Source organism: Ruditapes philippinarum, unplaced genomic scaffold (assembly GCF_026571515.1).
Source record: "Ruditapes philippinarum isolate M1 unplaced genomic scaffold, ASM2657151v2 ctg621_1_1_1_1, whole genome shotgun sequence".
Taxonomy (NCBI): Eukaryota; Metazoa; Mollusca; class Bivalvia; order Venerida; family Veneridae; genus Ruditapes; species Ruditapes philippinarum.
In genome coordinates, this window is record NW_026861926.1 from 15,786 (window position 1) to 32,783 (window position 16,998).

Consider the following 16,998-nt stretch of genomic DNA (forward strand, 5'->3'; position numbering starts at 1 on the left):
CAATAACTTGTGATCAAACTGTTTTGTAGAACTTCACTCAAATCTTCCTTTGCTGTGTATAGTTTTAAACTAGACAAATTTGTTTATCCTTTATTTTCTTTCGATATACCGGGTGATTGTCTGAACATAGTCTAGTGTGAGGCTCATTAGATGCTGATAATCTGCCTGTTTATGATACACAATTAATTGACAAAAAAAGAAAAAGAAAACGTTTATTAGAAAAGTAAAATGTAGTTCCTATTAATATGCGTAATAACAATTTTAAGTTAAGATAACATTAGAAGATCTTACCATACACTTTGATGCCTCTGTGTCTTTTAATAGTTATTCTGACATCGGCAAAAGTAGCCTCGACATCTTTAAGAACAATTAAACTCCTGTTTACAACGAATTCCTGTCCGTTAAATTCACTCAGATCCACACTGCTGTCCATTATGCCGCCGATATATGTAATATTATTTGTAATATCTGTCAGAGAACGGTATGCGTTAACATCATAACTGTCACTGGTAGTTTCCATCGCTTCATTTGTGAAATAGATATCAAGCTTGGTTATGGCTTTAGTGGAATCAAGAAAAAAATCACATATTTTATCTTTGACTTGCTCAATATTCGTTGTACCCCAGTAGTTGTAATCTAAATTCAACGCCTCATTGTCAATATAGGATTGACCTATTGATATATAGCAAGCTGACACAGTTGTATTGATAATGGAATTAAAAGCAAATGAATGTCCAGTACCATGATTCAGAGAGATCCCGGTAGATAAACGGCAATGTTCAAAACTGTTGTTAAAAATGTGTGCCGATATGTCGATTATATCTATAAATTTATCCTCTACATATTTTGATAAGCAGGTTTTAAATTTATTTTCTCGAATGGATACGTTATTTTTCAAAGTTTCACTTTTCATATAAATTGGAAAACGCGACTCTTGAAATATGTTACTTTCCAGATAACCCCGAACAGGTCCTTCCGTTTTAAATGAAGCACGAATATCATGTGAATTTGTCACAAACGTATTATTTTCTATTTTGATATCTGTTTCGTTTGACATATAATACATATCGTATTGTATAACTATTGCATATTTAAGTTTTTTAAAGACGTTATTTACAAATATAAGCTGGACGTGCTTATCTGTAGTGCATCTTCTATAATAACAGTATATCTCCGCATTGATTCCAGTTTTAGTTTCCATAAATACTGAATCAGAAATATGTATGTAACCGGTAAATTGATATGGTACAGATCGGTAAAAATATAATCCAGAGTCTGAATTTTTGTAAAATATAGATCTTCTTATGCTAAATCTGACCATCGACTGGCCTTTACATCGTATCCCATGTTTTAGATTTTTGGCGAACGAGCTGTTGATTATTATTAAGTGTGAGGGTATGTCGTTCTCACCTGTATCCCAATTTACTACAGATATACCGTTTTCAAAATTAGAATTAAACTGTGAAAAGCCAATATAAATATTTGGCTGCTGACTTGTACCGATAACTTGAAGACCATCTATATTGTTGTGGGTATTTACGTGAAACAGCATATGATGATTGTTTATTTCTGTCTCGTCATCTGTAACACTATCAGGTAGTCCACCAATTAATCGAATACCGCTAGCACAAGAGTATATCTCTGAATAAGATATTCTTACTCGGGATCCATTTCCTTGAACACCTTTAAATGCCTGCCGAATTATTGTGTTAGAAATGGTAACATTCCCTGAAATGTATAACTGATTCGATGGAAGTCAGCACATATTAATAAATATCGTATTTTTTATATTTTAAACAAACGTAGATCTAGATAATTTATACTACTGCCTATATTAAACGTATCTTCTATCCGTAAAATAATAATAATAATTGGAACCCATAACCATAATATTTCAGATTATAGACTAGGAAAATAGTAGCTAATTATTCAGTTGCCACATTTTGCACTGGAAAAATAAAATCATAGAGCTATTTGTAGTTCTAAGCTAAAAGCATTCCAGCTTGCAGACAAAAAAGCAGATGATAAATCAAAGTGGTTTATTAATACAGTATGTATCTTAACGATGGCATGCATGACCGATTTTTACTTAGGAAATGGATTGTCAATTATGAATGTATTGTTCAAGAATAATGCACGGTTCGAGTCCATATGCGTAGGAATATAATCACGAAGACCGATAGGCCTTGGTTAAATACAAATCATTTGAACGATAAACCGTACATTATTGTAGTATAGTGCAAGAAAAATTTATTTCCATTCCAACATACTTATAGAAAAGACACTGCGAAAAATATACTGATATACGGGAATATACGGTCCCGTATTTTTGACATATACGGGCGTGTACGGGATGTATTCGTCGAATATACGGACCAAGTATACGAGTCCGTATAGGGAACACCGGGTATACGGGAAGTCCGTATATGCATCAGGCATATACGGAATTCCGTATTTGCCCCATATACATGTACGTATATTTGTTCGTACTTTTGAAGTATACGGAGAATAAAATCCCGTATACGGACTATATTAAGGTTGTTATCCCTAGTATACTATAAATATACCAAGGATATACGGGACCGTATTTTCTACATATACAGAGGATATACGGACTCGTATTTTCTACGTATACAGAGGATATACGGAACCGTATATTCTACATATACAGAGGATATACGGACTCGTATTTTCCACATATACAGATGATATACGGAATCGTATTTTCTACATATACAGAAGATATACGGAATCGTATTTTCTACATATACAGGGGATATACGGAATCGTATTTTCAATATATACAGGGGATATACGGAATTGCATTTTTTAGTTGTCCACAGGGAATACAGAACTGTATTTTCTTGATAAAAGAAGATACAGATAATATCAAAAGCATGCATTTACATATAAGTGACACGTATACATGACCGAAATGCAGACTTGTACAATAGAACATGTTTTATTACAAATTTTGAATGGGAACTGTAAAGTCATGTGCTTAAGAACTTTATCTTCACAAATGGAGTATTTCCGGTTACACGACTTACCGGAATCGGCCGAATTACCGGAATCGACCGGAATCGGCGGTGAATTACCGGAATCGACCTGTAACTTTGTAATAATTAAACTTTTTAAAGTTTTTTCTTGCAATTTTATAAAATATAAACAATATCAATGATTTATGAAAAGATTTTTATAAATAAAATCGCTTTTGATTAATTTAACAAGAGAACTAATATCGGCGAGCTACTGCCAAACTGCCCGTGACCGGAATCGGCCTGTTATTTCGTTGTTTATGCAACTTTTAATGTTCTTTTTGCATGTTTTTTTTATAAAACCTAAATATTATCATTAATCTTCCTAGAGATTGTGGAAAAAATTCGCTTTTAAATAATAATAATAATAAACAAATATTTATGATCAGCGACAACGGGCAAACTGCCGGAATCGGCAAAGGATTACCGAAATCGGCCTGTAATTTGCTTATCTATATACTTTAAACAAAATGTTTGCACCCTTGATTATAAATAAACAATAGCAATGATATGTAATCAGATTATTGTCAATAAAATCACTTTTTATTAATTAAACAAGATATTTAATATCGGCGAGTTACTGCCATACTGTCGGAATCTGCGAAGGATTACCGGAATCGACGTATAATTTACTATTGTACTTTTTAACGTTTTTGTGGCATTGTTAATATTCATCTTATAAAATATAAATATTATGAAAGATATTTAAAAGTTTCTTTCTTTCTTTTCTTTTGTAAATTTCAATTCGCCTTTGGTTAATAAAGCAAGAGATCGCAGATCGGCGAGTTACATATACTGTCATACTGCCGAAATAGCCGACTGATTACCGGAATCGGCCTGTATTATTGTAATTTATGGACTTTGCAAGAAAAAAAATGAAAACAATATCATTGATATCTAAAAAGATTTCTGTAAATGAAGAATCCTTATTAAATAATAAGCTAGAGATCTAAAGTCGGCGAATTACTGCCATATCGCATATATGCAGTGTCAGGGCTATCGGGGAATTACCGGAATCGGTCTGTTTTTCCCCACCAATATTTCAACGTTTAAAAAATAACCTTGAATTATTTTATTAAATACAAACAATATAAACGATTTTTATAATGTTTATTGAAATCAGTATTAAATAAGAAGCAAAAGATTTATGAAAAATCGCTGTTATATAATAATAAAAAGATTAATATTGAAGATCGGCAAAAACGGGAAGCCTGTCGGAATAGGCGATGGATTACCGGAATCGACCTGTAATTTGGTTATTTGTGAACTTTTTAAATATTTATTTTGCATGTTTTTATAAGATATAAACATTTTCAACGATATTCATTTTTGTAAGTAAATTTGCTTTTGATTAATAAAACAAGAGACCTAAGATCGGCGAATTACTGTCATACTGTCGATATAGGGGAAGGATGGGCGGAATCAGCCTGTAATATAGTTATTTTTATGTTATTTTATTAAATGCAAATAATATCATTGATAAAAAAAGATTTTTTGAGAAATAAAGGTCATTTCTTATTATAAACTAGATGTCTAAAATAGACTAATTACTACCACAGTGCCTGAATTAACAGGTAAATACCGGAATTAGTCTGTTTTTTTGTTATATTTCAGCGTTTTAAAAATATCTTGCCATATTTTATTAAATCCAAACAATTCAAATGATATTTGATAATATTTATTGCAATTGCTATTACATAATAAATGTTTAGGTGATCTATGATTTCTTCCATACTACCGAATCGACGAGCGATTACCGGAATCGGCTTCACTTCTTCTAGGGTTACTAGAATCGGTTCTAATTTTGTTATGAATGTGAACTCAATATTATTATTATCATTTATTTTTGCATGTATTTACAAACATTATCATTGATCTTTTATGGAATAATGCAATATCGTCTTTACATTATATTTTTTCAGGACATTGCTAACAGAGGATTGTTTGAAATGACGGATAACAATAGGTCAGTTTAGTCTTTCTTTATGTTTGCATAACTCAATTCTTGATTTCATAAAGTAGTCGATTTATAATTACATGCAATAATTTTTATTTGAATCTTTATTTAAACAATACAAACCTCATAAAATATTCACATGAAATCAATGTTTTACCAGGCAGTTAAATCGTACTTACTTGACAGTTCAAGGTCATTCTGGAGTATCAAATCAATTGTCGTCATTTGCGTTATTGGTGCACCATAAAAAATATTACAAAGATTGCGAATAAGTCAATCGTTGAAACATATATTATTTAGTCTTAAATAGTAAACAAATCATATATACCCGTAACGTATAAAACAGTGAGATATGGATGTTAACCATATACGCACAGATGATACTGTCACTTTATTGGAAGTAAACGAGCTGTATATTGGGAGCTGTGTATTGGGAAGTGTGATATACTACAAAACAGTGGGGTGCCAATATACGGTATGCTGATATATTTCATAGTGGGAGGGTCTGTCTGTTAGAGAAAGCGTGTTGTTAAGCAAGCTGTAGCTGGAATCGGGGAATGATTACCGGAATCGGCCTGTAATTTTGTTATTTATGAACTTTAAAAAAAAATCTTGCATCTTTTATAAAATATAAACAATGTTAATGACATGTAAAAATATTTTTATAAATAAAAATCGCTTAAGATTAATTAAGCAACATACTTAAGATCAGCTAGTTACTGTCATACTGCCGGAATCGAGGAATGATTACCGGAATCGGCCTGTAATTTTGTTATTCATGAACTTTTAAACTTTTATAAAATATAAACAATTAATGACATGTAATAAGATTTTTTTTTTATAAAAAATACATTTGATTCATTAAACAGGAGATTTAATTATGATCAGCAAGTTACTATCATCTGGGACATACGGTATATCGTATGTCCCAGCTGTCATACTGCTTGAATCGGGGAATTATTACCAGAATCGACCAGTAATTTTATTTATGAACTTTTTAAGAATTGACACGTACACATAAACAAAATCACGCTTTATTAATTAAACTAGATCAGCAAGTTACTGTCATACTGTCGGAAGGATTGTTATTCGGGTAGTTTGGCAGTAGCTCGCCGATATTAGATCTCTTGTTAAATTAATCAAAAGCGATTTTATTAACATTTTTTTACATTTCATTGATATTGTATAAAGATGCAAGAACTTTTTTTTTAATCTTCATTAATAACCAAATTATACGCCGATTTCGGTAATCCTTCGTCGATTCCGACAGTATGGTAGTAACTCGCCGATATTAAATATCTTGTTTAATTAATCATTTATCAATGAGATTTTATTTACAAAAATCTGATTACATATCATTGATATTGTTTATATTTAATCAAAGATGAAAAAATATATATACATCACATTAAAAAACTATTGTGTGTTTATTTGGGATGTTCGCGGAAAATGTCATTATTAATTCAGTGTCATAAGCCAGAGACATAGATAACTACATGTATATATCATAGTCCTTTACTTAAAGGATCTTCTTCCATTGTTTATTAATAATTAAATGGGTCAAACGGTTAGAAATTATGCTAAACTTTGAAAAGAATCTTTAGATCTATACAGGGTGTTTATATTGTTGTTTTGTTTTTACATTGACTTAATCTTAAGTCTTTAAAAATTATGAAGTTCAATAAATCCTATGACTTAATTCATCTACAGCTTGCTGAACAACAGGCATTCTCTAACAGATAGTCTCTCCCACTATGAAATATATCAGCATACCGGATATTGGCACCCCACTGTTTTGTAGTATATCACACTTCCCAATACACAGCTAAAGAATATATGTTTCAACGATTGACTAATTCGCAATCTTTGTAATATTTTATGGTGCACCAATAACGCAAATGACGATAATTGATTTGATACTCCAGAATGACCATGGACTGTCAAGTAACTGCCTGGTAAAACATTGATTTCATGTGAATATTTTATGAGGTTTGTATTGTTTAAATAAAGATTCAAATAAAAATTATTGCATGTAATTATAAATCGACTACTTTATGAAATCAAGAATTGAGTTATGCAAACATAAAGAAAGACAAAACTGACCTATTGTTATCCGTCATTTCAAACAATCCTCTGTTAGCAATGTCCTGAAAAATATAATGTAAAGACGATATTGCATTATTCCATAAAAGATCAATGATAATGTTTGTAAATACATGCAAAAATAAATGATAATAATATTATTGAGTTCACATTCATAACAAAATTAGAACCGATTCTAGTAATCCTAGACGAAGTGAAGCCGATTCCGGTAATCGCTCGTCGATTCGGTAGTATGGAAGAAATCATAGATCACCTTGTTTATTATGTAATAGCAATTGCAATAAATATTATCAAATATCATTTGAATTGTTTGTATTTAATAAATCATGGCAAGATATTTTTAAAACGCTGAAATATAACCAAAAAAAACCCAGACTAATTCCGGTATTTACCTGTTAATTCAGGCACTGTGATAGTAATTATTCTATCTTAGATATCTAGTTTATAATATAAAAGTGATCTTTATTTCTCAAAAAAATCTTCGTATATCAATGATATTATTTGCATTCAATAAAATAACATAAAAATAACTATATTACAGGCTGATTCCGCCCATCCTTCCCCTATATCGGCAGAATGACAGTAATTTGCCGATCTTAGGTCTCTTGTTTTATTAATCAAAAGCGAATTTATTAACAAAAATGAATATCGTTGAAAATGTTTATATCTTATAAAAACATGCAAAAGAAATATTTGAAAAGTTCACAAATAACCAAATTACAGGTCGATTCCGGTAATCTATCGCCTATTCCGACAGGTTTCCCGTTCTTGCCGATCTTCAATATTAATCTTTTTACTATTTATAACAGCAATTTTTTATAAATCTTTTGCTTCTTTTCAATAAACATTATACAAATCTTTTATATTGTTTGTATTTAATAAAATAAGTCAAGGTTATTTTTTAAACGTTGAAATATTGGTGGGGAAAAACAGACCGATTCCGGTAATTCTCCGATAGCCCTGGCGCTGCAAATATGCGATATGGCAGTAATTCGCCGACTTTAGATCTAAAGCTTATTATTTAATAAGGATTCTTCATTTACAGAAATCTTTTTAGATATCTATTATATTGTTTGCATTTGTTTCTTGCAAAGTCCATAAATTACAATAATACAGGCCGATTCCGGTAATCATTCGCCTATTTCGGCTGTATGACAGTATATGTAACTCGCCGATCTTCGATCTCTTGCTTTATTAACCAAAGGCGAATTGAAATTTACAAAATAAAAGAAAGAAAGAAACTTTTAAATATCTTTCATAATATTTATATTTTATAAGATGAATATTAACAATGCAACAAAAACGTTAAAAAGTACAATAGACTAAATTATACGTCGATTCCGGTAATCCTTCGCAGATTCCGACAGTATGGCAGTAACTCGCCGATATTAAATATCTTGTTTAATTAATAAAATGTGATTTTATTGACAATAATCTGATTACATATCATTGCTATTGTTTATTTATAATCAAGGGTGCAAACATTTTGTTTAAAGTATATAGATAAGCAAATTACAGGCCGATTTCGGTAATCCTTTGCCGATTCCGGCAGTTTGCCCGTTGTCGCTGATCATAAATATTTGTTTATTATTATTATTATTTAAAAGCGAATTTTTTCCACAATCTCTAGGAAGATTAATGATAATATTTAGGTTTTATAAAAACATGCAAAAGGAACATTAAAAGTTGCATAAACAACGAAATAACAGGCCGATTCCGGTCACGTGCAGTTTGGCAGTAGCTCGCCGATATTAGATCTCTTGTTAAATTAATCAAAAGCGATTTTATTTATAAAAATCTTTTCATAAATCATTGATATTGTTTATACTTTATAAAATTGCAAGAAAAAACTTAAAAAGTTTAATTATTACAAAGTTGCAGGTCGATTCCGGTAATTCACCGCCGATTCCGGTCGATTCCGGTAATTCGGTCGATTCCGGTAAGTCGTGTAACCCGAGTATTTCAAATAATAAAGTAAAAACCAAATCGAGTCACTCTTAAATATTTATTATTTCATAAACATATATTCAATATGTATACATATATTAAACAAAATAAACATGTCTTCGCTACAACAGTCATATATTGTTGCAAGCCTTATTCCAGAGGGACAAATTAATGTAGCGTTGCAACGGAACGGCGATATACCGGTATGATGCGATACAGAGTCATGAAATACGTATCATAGAGATCGAGTTATACATGTACATGTTTCGATATTTTCAAGCCGTAACCTTTATGAATTGCATGTTGTTTAAATCTAGAACAAACTATACCAACTTGAAATTCGATTCTATTTATCTTAACAATGATTTTTATGAGCCACTTGTATTACACCCATAAAATATTTTGAAGATATTCATATCATTTGTTCGTGTTAACATTCACATATTATTTTAGGAAAATGAGTTCATAGCACAAATTGATTATTACAGAAAGTTTAAATAATAATAATTAAAACTAAAAATCCGTATTCACAGAAATTCGTCATTCAAACACAGTTCTTAAAAGCACTTAAATATATCAATCATCTATAGGAATGTTACGTAGACCAGTGTGACGGTGTCTATTTCGTGACGTAGGAAATGTTATCTCCAGATATTACAATCTTCTTCGGCATGTGTGTATCTGAAAAAGAGAGTTTAAAATCCTGTTTAAATAGTGTCATGAAATAGTTATCACAACTTTCAAAAAGACTATACACAAGCATTTTTAAGCGTATACATTTATACATTTTTTTTCTAACGCAAATTTCAAAATTATTTTATATTATTAGGATAAAGATGTCATTTATAAGCAACCATTTACACAGGATTTAAATGAAATGATTAATCTATGACGGATGATAAGTTATATGTTTTTGTTATAAAACCTTTACGAATATATTTATTTCACACCTGTAATATAAATGATAATGGTATCTTTGTTCTATGTAAAGAGTGTTTTATTGATTAAAAATATATTAATACAAAATAACATTGTATTGGGAAAAAGTGCTGACATAATCTTTTTGATCGTTTTACGATGTAAATTAGCGTCGTTAGTAGGAGTCAATTCGTTTGAAAAAAGGCTTAAAAAGAACAGATATTTTTACTCAGATGTAGATCCGTGTTTGCACAATGATATCCAGTTAAGTAAAAGGCGGAATACCCAGCTATACTTCTCATTTATATTAAACGTTAATCTTAACAAATTTGCATTATTATTTGTTTCAATTTCAATTGTTTCAAAAACAATCTCAGCAACGAATGAATACCTTCAATATACAATAGTGTAGATTAATATTTTTTTATTGTTAAGACTGTTTAACTAGGTAAGTTGACAATAGAATCTCTTACAGTGTGTCATCTCTAAAAATAAAGTGATAATTCTCACGAAATATAAATCAAAATATCCTCCCTTGCCTATAGCATTAATCTGATAGTATGAAATCAAATTCAGATAATAAAATATACGTATCATATGTGACAATTGCATAAAATAACATAGGAAATATTTTAGTTAATACATGCGAATGCGACTATTACGTGCGCACGTGAAATATTTACGTATCAACGCAATATGTTTCACGTGCGCACAAGTACTGTGCGTTTAGTATGATAATTAAGTGACGAGGTGGTCAAGTCCACTATCCAGGTGTAAAACAGCTATCATATTGTGTTTATTATCTTCAAACAGGCTAGCTATATAAATTAAATTATCAACAAATTTACCAACTCTCAGCGTAATGCAGTAGGTAAGGTTGTGGTAAATATCAATGCAAGACAGCTAGGCTCGGATTGCACCTTTTTCCCAAAAATATTGCTTTATAATTATCAATCAGGTAGGAAAGTTTTGTATCATTTATTGTAAAGATTATAAATGCTGTGATATTTTCTATTAACTTCTCATTTTGTTTTAAATGTAGCTATATTTAGCCCTATTTAGCAAGTTGGTGCAAACTTATACCAATGCATGATACTGTACACAGACTGTTTCAACTATAGTTAAGTTTGCACGAAATACTATTGCACTGCAAAAGTACTATGACTACTACATATCAATAACATATATAAAAGTGATTAAACTGTTAAGAAAGGTGACCTTTTCGAAAACCTAGCTAAACACCGTTTTCCGGTACGTTACGGATTTAGCTCTGGGGAATTACACCAAATGAAATACATAACACAGTTACATGATATTTCTATTTTTCTATCATTATTTTACCGTTTAAGGTAAAAAAATATGATGTTTTTGAAAATTATCAATATTCATTTAATATCCTCTCAAATTTTTCAAAAAAAATAAATTGTTTATGATGAAAATCAATAAAATTTAAACAGACGTAGTGGAATCTTCCATAATAAATAAGGTTATTTTCTGCGTAAACTTGTGTATTTACTTTATTTTTTGTATGGAATTATTCATACAATGATATTTAATTATTTTCTTATAAAGAAATAACAGTTTTATTTCAATTTAATTTAAAAAAAATAAAAAAAAAGGCCGAAAACATCGAGTTCGCTATTACAATCCATTAGGTGAATTCCCCAGAGCTATATACAGAAAGTACCGGAAAACGACGTTTAGCTAGGTTTTTGAATTCTTGAATATTTTTTGATACAGTAATATGTTTAAGAAAAGAAAACAAATTTAATAAAATAAAGTCGCATGCACATTGCATCTATGTCAAACCATTGTGTGTGTTCGATTTAATTCTTATATTTTATATATTTGATTTTTGCATATTAAAAGCAAGTATGGTTTAGCATTTTCAAATGCGCGGCAAAATGCTTATATCATATATGCCTTAATTGACATCATTTTATGAAGTGTGACATCATTCCGCCTAAGAATTGATTCTAACAAGATATAAAAGAGAACCAATGTATGAATTACTTACCACATTTATTATTGTCAAAATAAATGCGTGTAATTAAGGAAATTTGACTTTGCCTTGAGAAAGAATTAAACACATGATGTCAGTACAGAGTGGAATATATATGAGTCTGGGTAACTCTTCTTTACAGACAGTATGTCCGTGTAATTGTCTTATTCTATTCACAAAACACAACAATATATATACGTGAACTTACATCTATATAACTTGCTACCATACTTTGCTTCATCTACAATTGCTGTAAAGAGGGCACAGCTGCATTTCTAGAAGATTTAACTGTCCTGAAAAATCATAATATAACTTCAGCATAAAATGATAAAGAGCACATTGAACATATTTCATAAGTGATCACATGTGCGAAAGTGTTAATACTGTAGGAACGTGTTCACTTTTATGTGCATGTGTAGTTATGTATTTTGTGTGTTCGTGCGTGCGAGTATTACCATATTGCTTTATGTGAAATATAAGTCAAAATATGGAATGTCGAAAAATGTGTGATGTACAAAGGCTCAAAATAGTTTTTCAAGCGTTTAAATTCATGTATAATGAAATATTAAATAACTGTTTCCTCAAACAGGCGCGTGTTTGTGACTGACCCATGCGATATCACCTGATGCGTAATGTTTATCTTAAAAACTAAACAAAGAGTTTTAATTATAATAAGAAAAAAATATTTAAATTTTAATTTGTCCAATAAAAAATCCATTGTAAATGTCGAAAACTCAGTTCATGTATATACAATTTAAAATCTGGGTAATCCTGAATAACGTAGATAAATAACCAAAAATATCGAATGAAAACCAAGAGTTGTCTGTCCTGAATAGCGAGTAAACTCGATCTTGCTAATTACTATTAATGCTAAAACAATACAAACAAAACCGTTTTAAAACTTCTGGTTCGTTGCGATATTTTATATTCACGAGTTTTAAAATTATTTCACCGACAACAGGCTCCTGATCTAAGCTTCGTATCAATGTAAAAATAAACATATGAGCCGCGTCACGACAAAACCAACACAATGGGTTTGCGACCAGCATGGATCCAGACCAGCCTGCGCATCCGCGTAGTCTGATCAGGATCCATGCTGTTCGCTTACAAACTCTATAACAAGTAGAGAAACCGATAGCGAACAGCGTGGATCCTGATCAGAGTGCGCGGATGCGCAGGCTGGTCTGGATCCATGCTGGTCGCAAACCCATTATGTTGGTTTTGTCCTGACGCGGCTCATATGTTTTGACACCAAGGGTAAGTGAATTAACAGTTAACTGTTAAACTTAACACCTGTCGGTCATATTACATGCAATCATACACATTCTTTGTATTAGTGTAAATAAAAAATTCTGACAATTATTTTCATTTTATTTATTCATCTAAATGTATTATGATTTAAATAAAAAAGAAATGTTTGTTTCCTATTTTTGTTTAAGATTTGTATTCATTTAAGAATAGGTTAATATAAATAAGAAATATATAACAACATGTGTACAGAAACTTAAAAAAAGTGAATAAAATTGAAAAGAGCGGAGTCTTTAAATTGACTTATGTTTGCATCAAATAATGGGGATTTGTATAAAAATAAAAACTGCGAATATAAAACAAGTATTCTGCTCGTTAAATTATCAAGACTGAGAAACAATTTTATCTGAAAATTTAAAAACCTATTTTTTAGAAGTACTAAGCAATTTTCCTTTAAAATATGTTAATCTGTTAAATCTGATAATTTTTGTTATTATATTGAATAGATAAAACATAACCTATTTTTCGGCTATCAATTTCATAAATTACTATTAAAATAAATAGAATTTGAGTGTCTCTTTTCGATATGATCTTTCTTGCACATTGATTCGCACCCCTGCTGTTAAGTGATAATTGAGATCGCTTAAGATTATAAAGTCCAATCAGTTGACCAATTAAGCATACATAGGTCGTGTCACACACACTGATTAATCCCTTTGTACTACCATGTCCAGGGGCTGTAATACCTTGACATCTTCGGTGTTAAAATATCGTAATTTTTAACTCGGTGTCTTTTTTACCCTGAAGGGAGTTATGATTAACGCATTTAACAAATGCCCTTTTCATTTTTTTTTGTTTTTGCATTTTTCATACAAATTATTAATGAAACAAGATACAGTTTAGAAATCAAAATCAAACTCGTAACCTCCCAGTCTAAATTTAGGGATATATCCCTGCTTTAATTATCTAATCCGGCGGCCATATTGGATAGCGAAACAGATTAAACAGTGTTAAAGTTTTCTAAAAACAAATCAGTTTAACCCTGAAATAAGCTGTTGTTCACAAAATGCAACTATTCTATTGATCGCATATTGATATTGCAACGATAAAAAATAACTTTTAACCTACCTTGTTTTGCAATATTCTGAATTTTATTTACTATCCATTTCCAATCCCGTTTTTTCTTTTTTCATTTCGCCCGCGCTATTTCTGATTGGTTGATAGGATTCACGTGATACAAAACCAACGCTTTAAACTCATTGGCTGTTTTGAAAACGCTTGATATGCCTAGATACCGTTTGTGTGATAAAGCATTTAGCATTAATAATGCCACGGATTTATACTAAGGTCGGTGATAATGCGTAAGAAACCAGCATACTAAGACCTTTATTCGATCCAAAATAATGCAATATTAAATTGGAAATATCATGTATCCATAAACGATAACTTTGCATATATGTATAACATAACCATTGATACTTTTTCATAGGCAAAACTTTGATTCTAATGCTCAATCGGTTATTCATTTTTTTGATAATAATAATAATAATAATAATAGTAATAATAATTATAATAATGATGATGATGATGATAATAATAATAATAATAATAATAATAATAATAATAATAATAATAATAAAAGACGTTTTAGAAGCGCTAAGAAATATTTATAAATTACACAAATTTTTGTGATAACAATAATAAGCGGGTAAAACAAAAGACCCACATTAAATTTACACACAGGACAAAAGCCCCCCACCCCCGTCCATCAAACAAAAGCCTCCCTAAGGTTTATAGACCAGACTGATTACTTTCTATTTTTACACGCCCAGTGTTCGGGAACTTGGGTTATACTTCAAATAAATCTAGACAAGTATGCGCCTTTCAATTTTATTTCCTTGATAAGCTTTGAAAAGCGGTTCTCTGAAAATATTAATTTACATTTGTACTGCACAATATATAATAAAGTAAACATAAAAACATTCATATCATCAATGAATTATAAGTACGAATTACACAATAAATCAAATTAGAACTTTTGTACCTTTAAATTTAAATCTTAATGTAAATTATCTTTTAAAACAATTGCATTTATTTGTTAAAATACATTAAGTTCCAGATTTAAACTGACGAGAGATAGACGGAGATGGACTGGGGGGGGGGGCTTTTGTCCTACCTGTGTTTTTGAAGGGGGGGGGGCTTTGTCCTACGTGTAAATTAAAGGGGGGGGGCTTTTGTCCACCTTGTCATTTCTAAATGGGGAGTGGGGGGCTTTCGACCGGGGGGGGGACTTTTGTCCGTATCCCCATTAAAATAAATAAATTACTTACTTACTTACCTCTTACTTACACACATAAATATACAAGTATAAAGATCCTTTCACATTATCTGCGGATTTCATAATTAAAATAAAACTTTATTAGTATAAGGATATTTGGAGTATCGGTAAAAATTCGAAAGTCCAATTTAAAAATCAATATATAATTTAGTATGTTCTTAACTTGAGTTTTTAAATCAAACTACGACAATTTTTATGTTTTTAAACAGAAATTTACTTTTACAAAAAATGTTTCCTAGATACATAATTTTATTTTAACAAAGTAACAAATGTTAATTTACATAGCACGGTCATGTTCCCCTGTCCTGAACAATGTTCAAGTCACCGAATTATGCAGAAACACGGCTGATGGGAGACGAGGAAACTCGGGAGAAGATGATGATATTTTTCAAGAAATGCTATTTCCAATAATTTGACATCATCTATCAACATTACATGTACATACACCCCAGTGACATCCATCTGATTCTAGCTTGTTAACTTAGATATAATTGGACCTGGCGGCAGAGTACTTTAAAGTTTACTTTAAGATAAATCTTAATTGTGTCTTGTTTAAATGACGAATTCCGCCAAATTAAAGGATAACAACAACACGACGCTGCAAAAACATTGGAAAGAATATAGTAGCTATGTCTGTTTCATTTTAATATGTCGGGTTAGAGTCTTTATAATATCTGGAACAAAATCACATAGAAACTCGGTTATGAGATCACAATTTAATTCCCTTATTTCGTACATGAATTATATTAGAAAATACCGTTAAGACATTCAACCCCAATTGCGCTAACTTACCTAATCGGAGAAAACCGACACTCGATATACCCTGCTGCGTTTATGATCAATATCCGGATCAATATCCGGCTTAATCAGTATTGTCTTCGATTATGGCAATACAGCACGTGGCTATTACACAATATTATGTCATAAATGAGACCGCGCGAAAAGAATCAAAATTGGGGAATTCGGAACTTCATAAGATTTCTATTCAAAACTTGTGTACAGAAACGCAAATCTTTGTTTCCTGAAATAAAAATAAATAAATAAATAAATAAATAAATAAATAAATAAATAAATAAGAAATAAATGAATAAATGAATGAATGAATGAATGAATGAATGAATGAATGAATGAAATGAATGAATGAATGATTGATTGAATAAATAAATAAATAAATAAATAAATAATAAATAAGAAATATATGAATAAATGAGCAATGAATGAATGAATAAATAAATGAATGAATGATTGGTAGATTGATTCAATGAATGAATGAATGAATGAATGAATGAATGAATGAATGAATGAATGAATGAATGAATGAATGAATGAATGAATGAATGAATGAATGAATGAATGAATGAATGAATGAGATATCATTGGGTTTTTTTTACATATGCAAGTATATGTATTATATTATGTATAGCCTATTTTTTATATATCAATATTA

General features: G+C 30.4%; 1 protein-coding gene and 1 long non-coding RNA gene across 3 annotated transcripts in view; both read right to left on the reverse strand.

Annotated features, from left to right (window-relative positions):
- Positions 1-16,998, reverse strand: part of LOC132717380 (uncharacterized) — a 45,911-nt gene that overhangs the window by 15,393 nt on the left and 13,520 nt on the right. The window contains exon 8 of the mRNA XM_060700835.1: positions 292-1,728. Within this exon, the coding sequence (XP_060556818.1) occupies positions 292-1,728 (1,437 nt within the window). The remainder of the gene's footprint in view (positions 1-291; positions 1,729-16,998) is intronic.
- On the reverse strand, positions 9,090-15,383 carry LOC132717383 (uncharacterized). Of its 2 annotated transcripts, XR_009623954.1 has the most exons (3): positions 14,342-14,790; positions 12,174-12,258; positions 9,090-9,726 (listed from the first exon to the last, which is right to left on the reverse strand). It is a non-coding gene; the product is annotated as an uncharacterized LOC132717383 (long non-coding RNA). The 2 variants fall into 2 exon arrangements; XR_009623953.1 differs by having other exon boundaries at positions 12,174-15,383.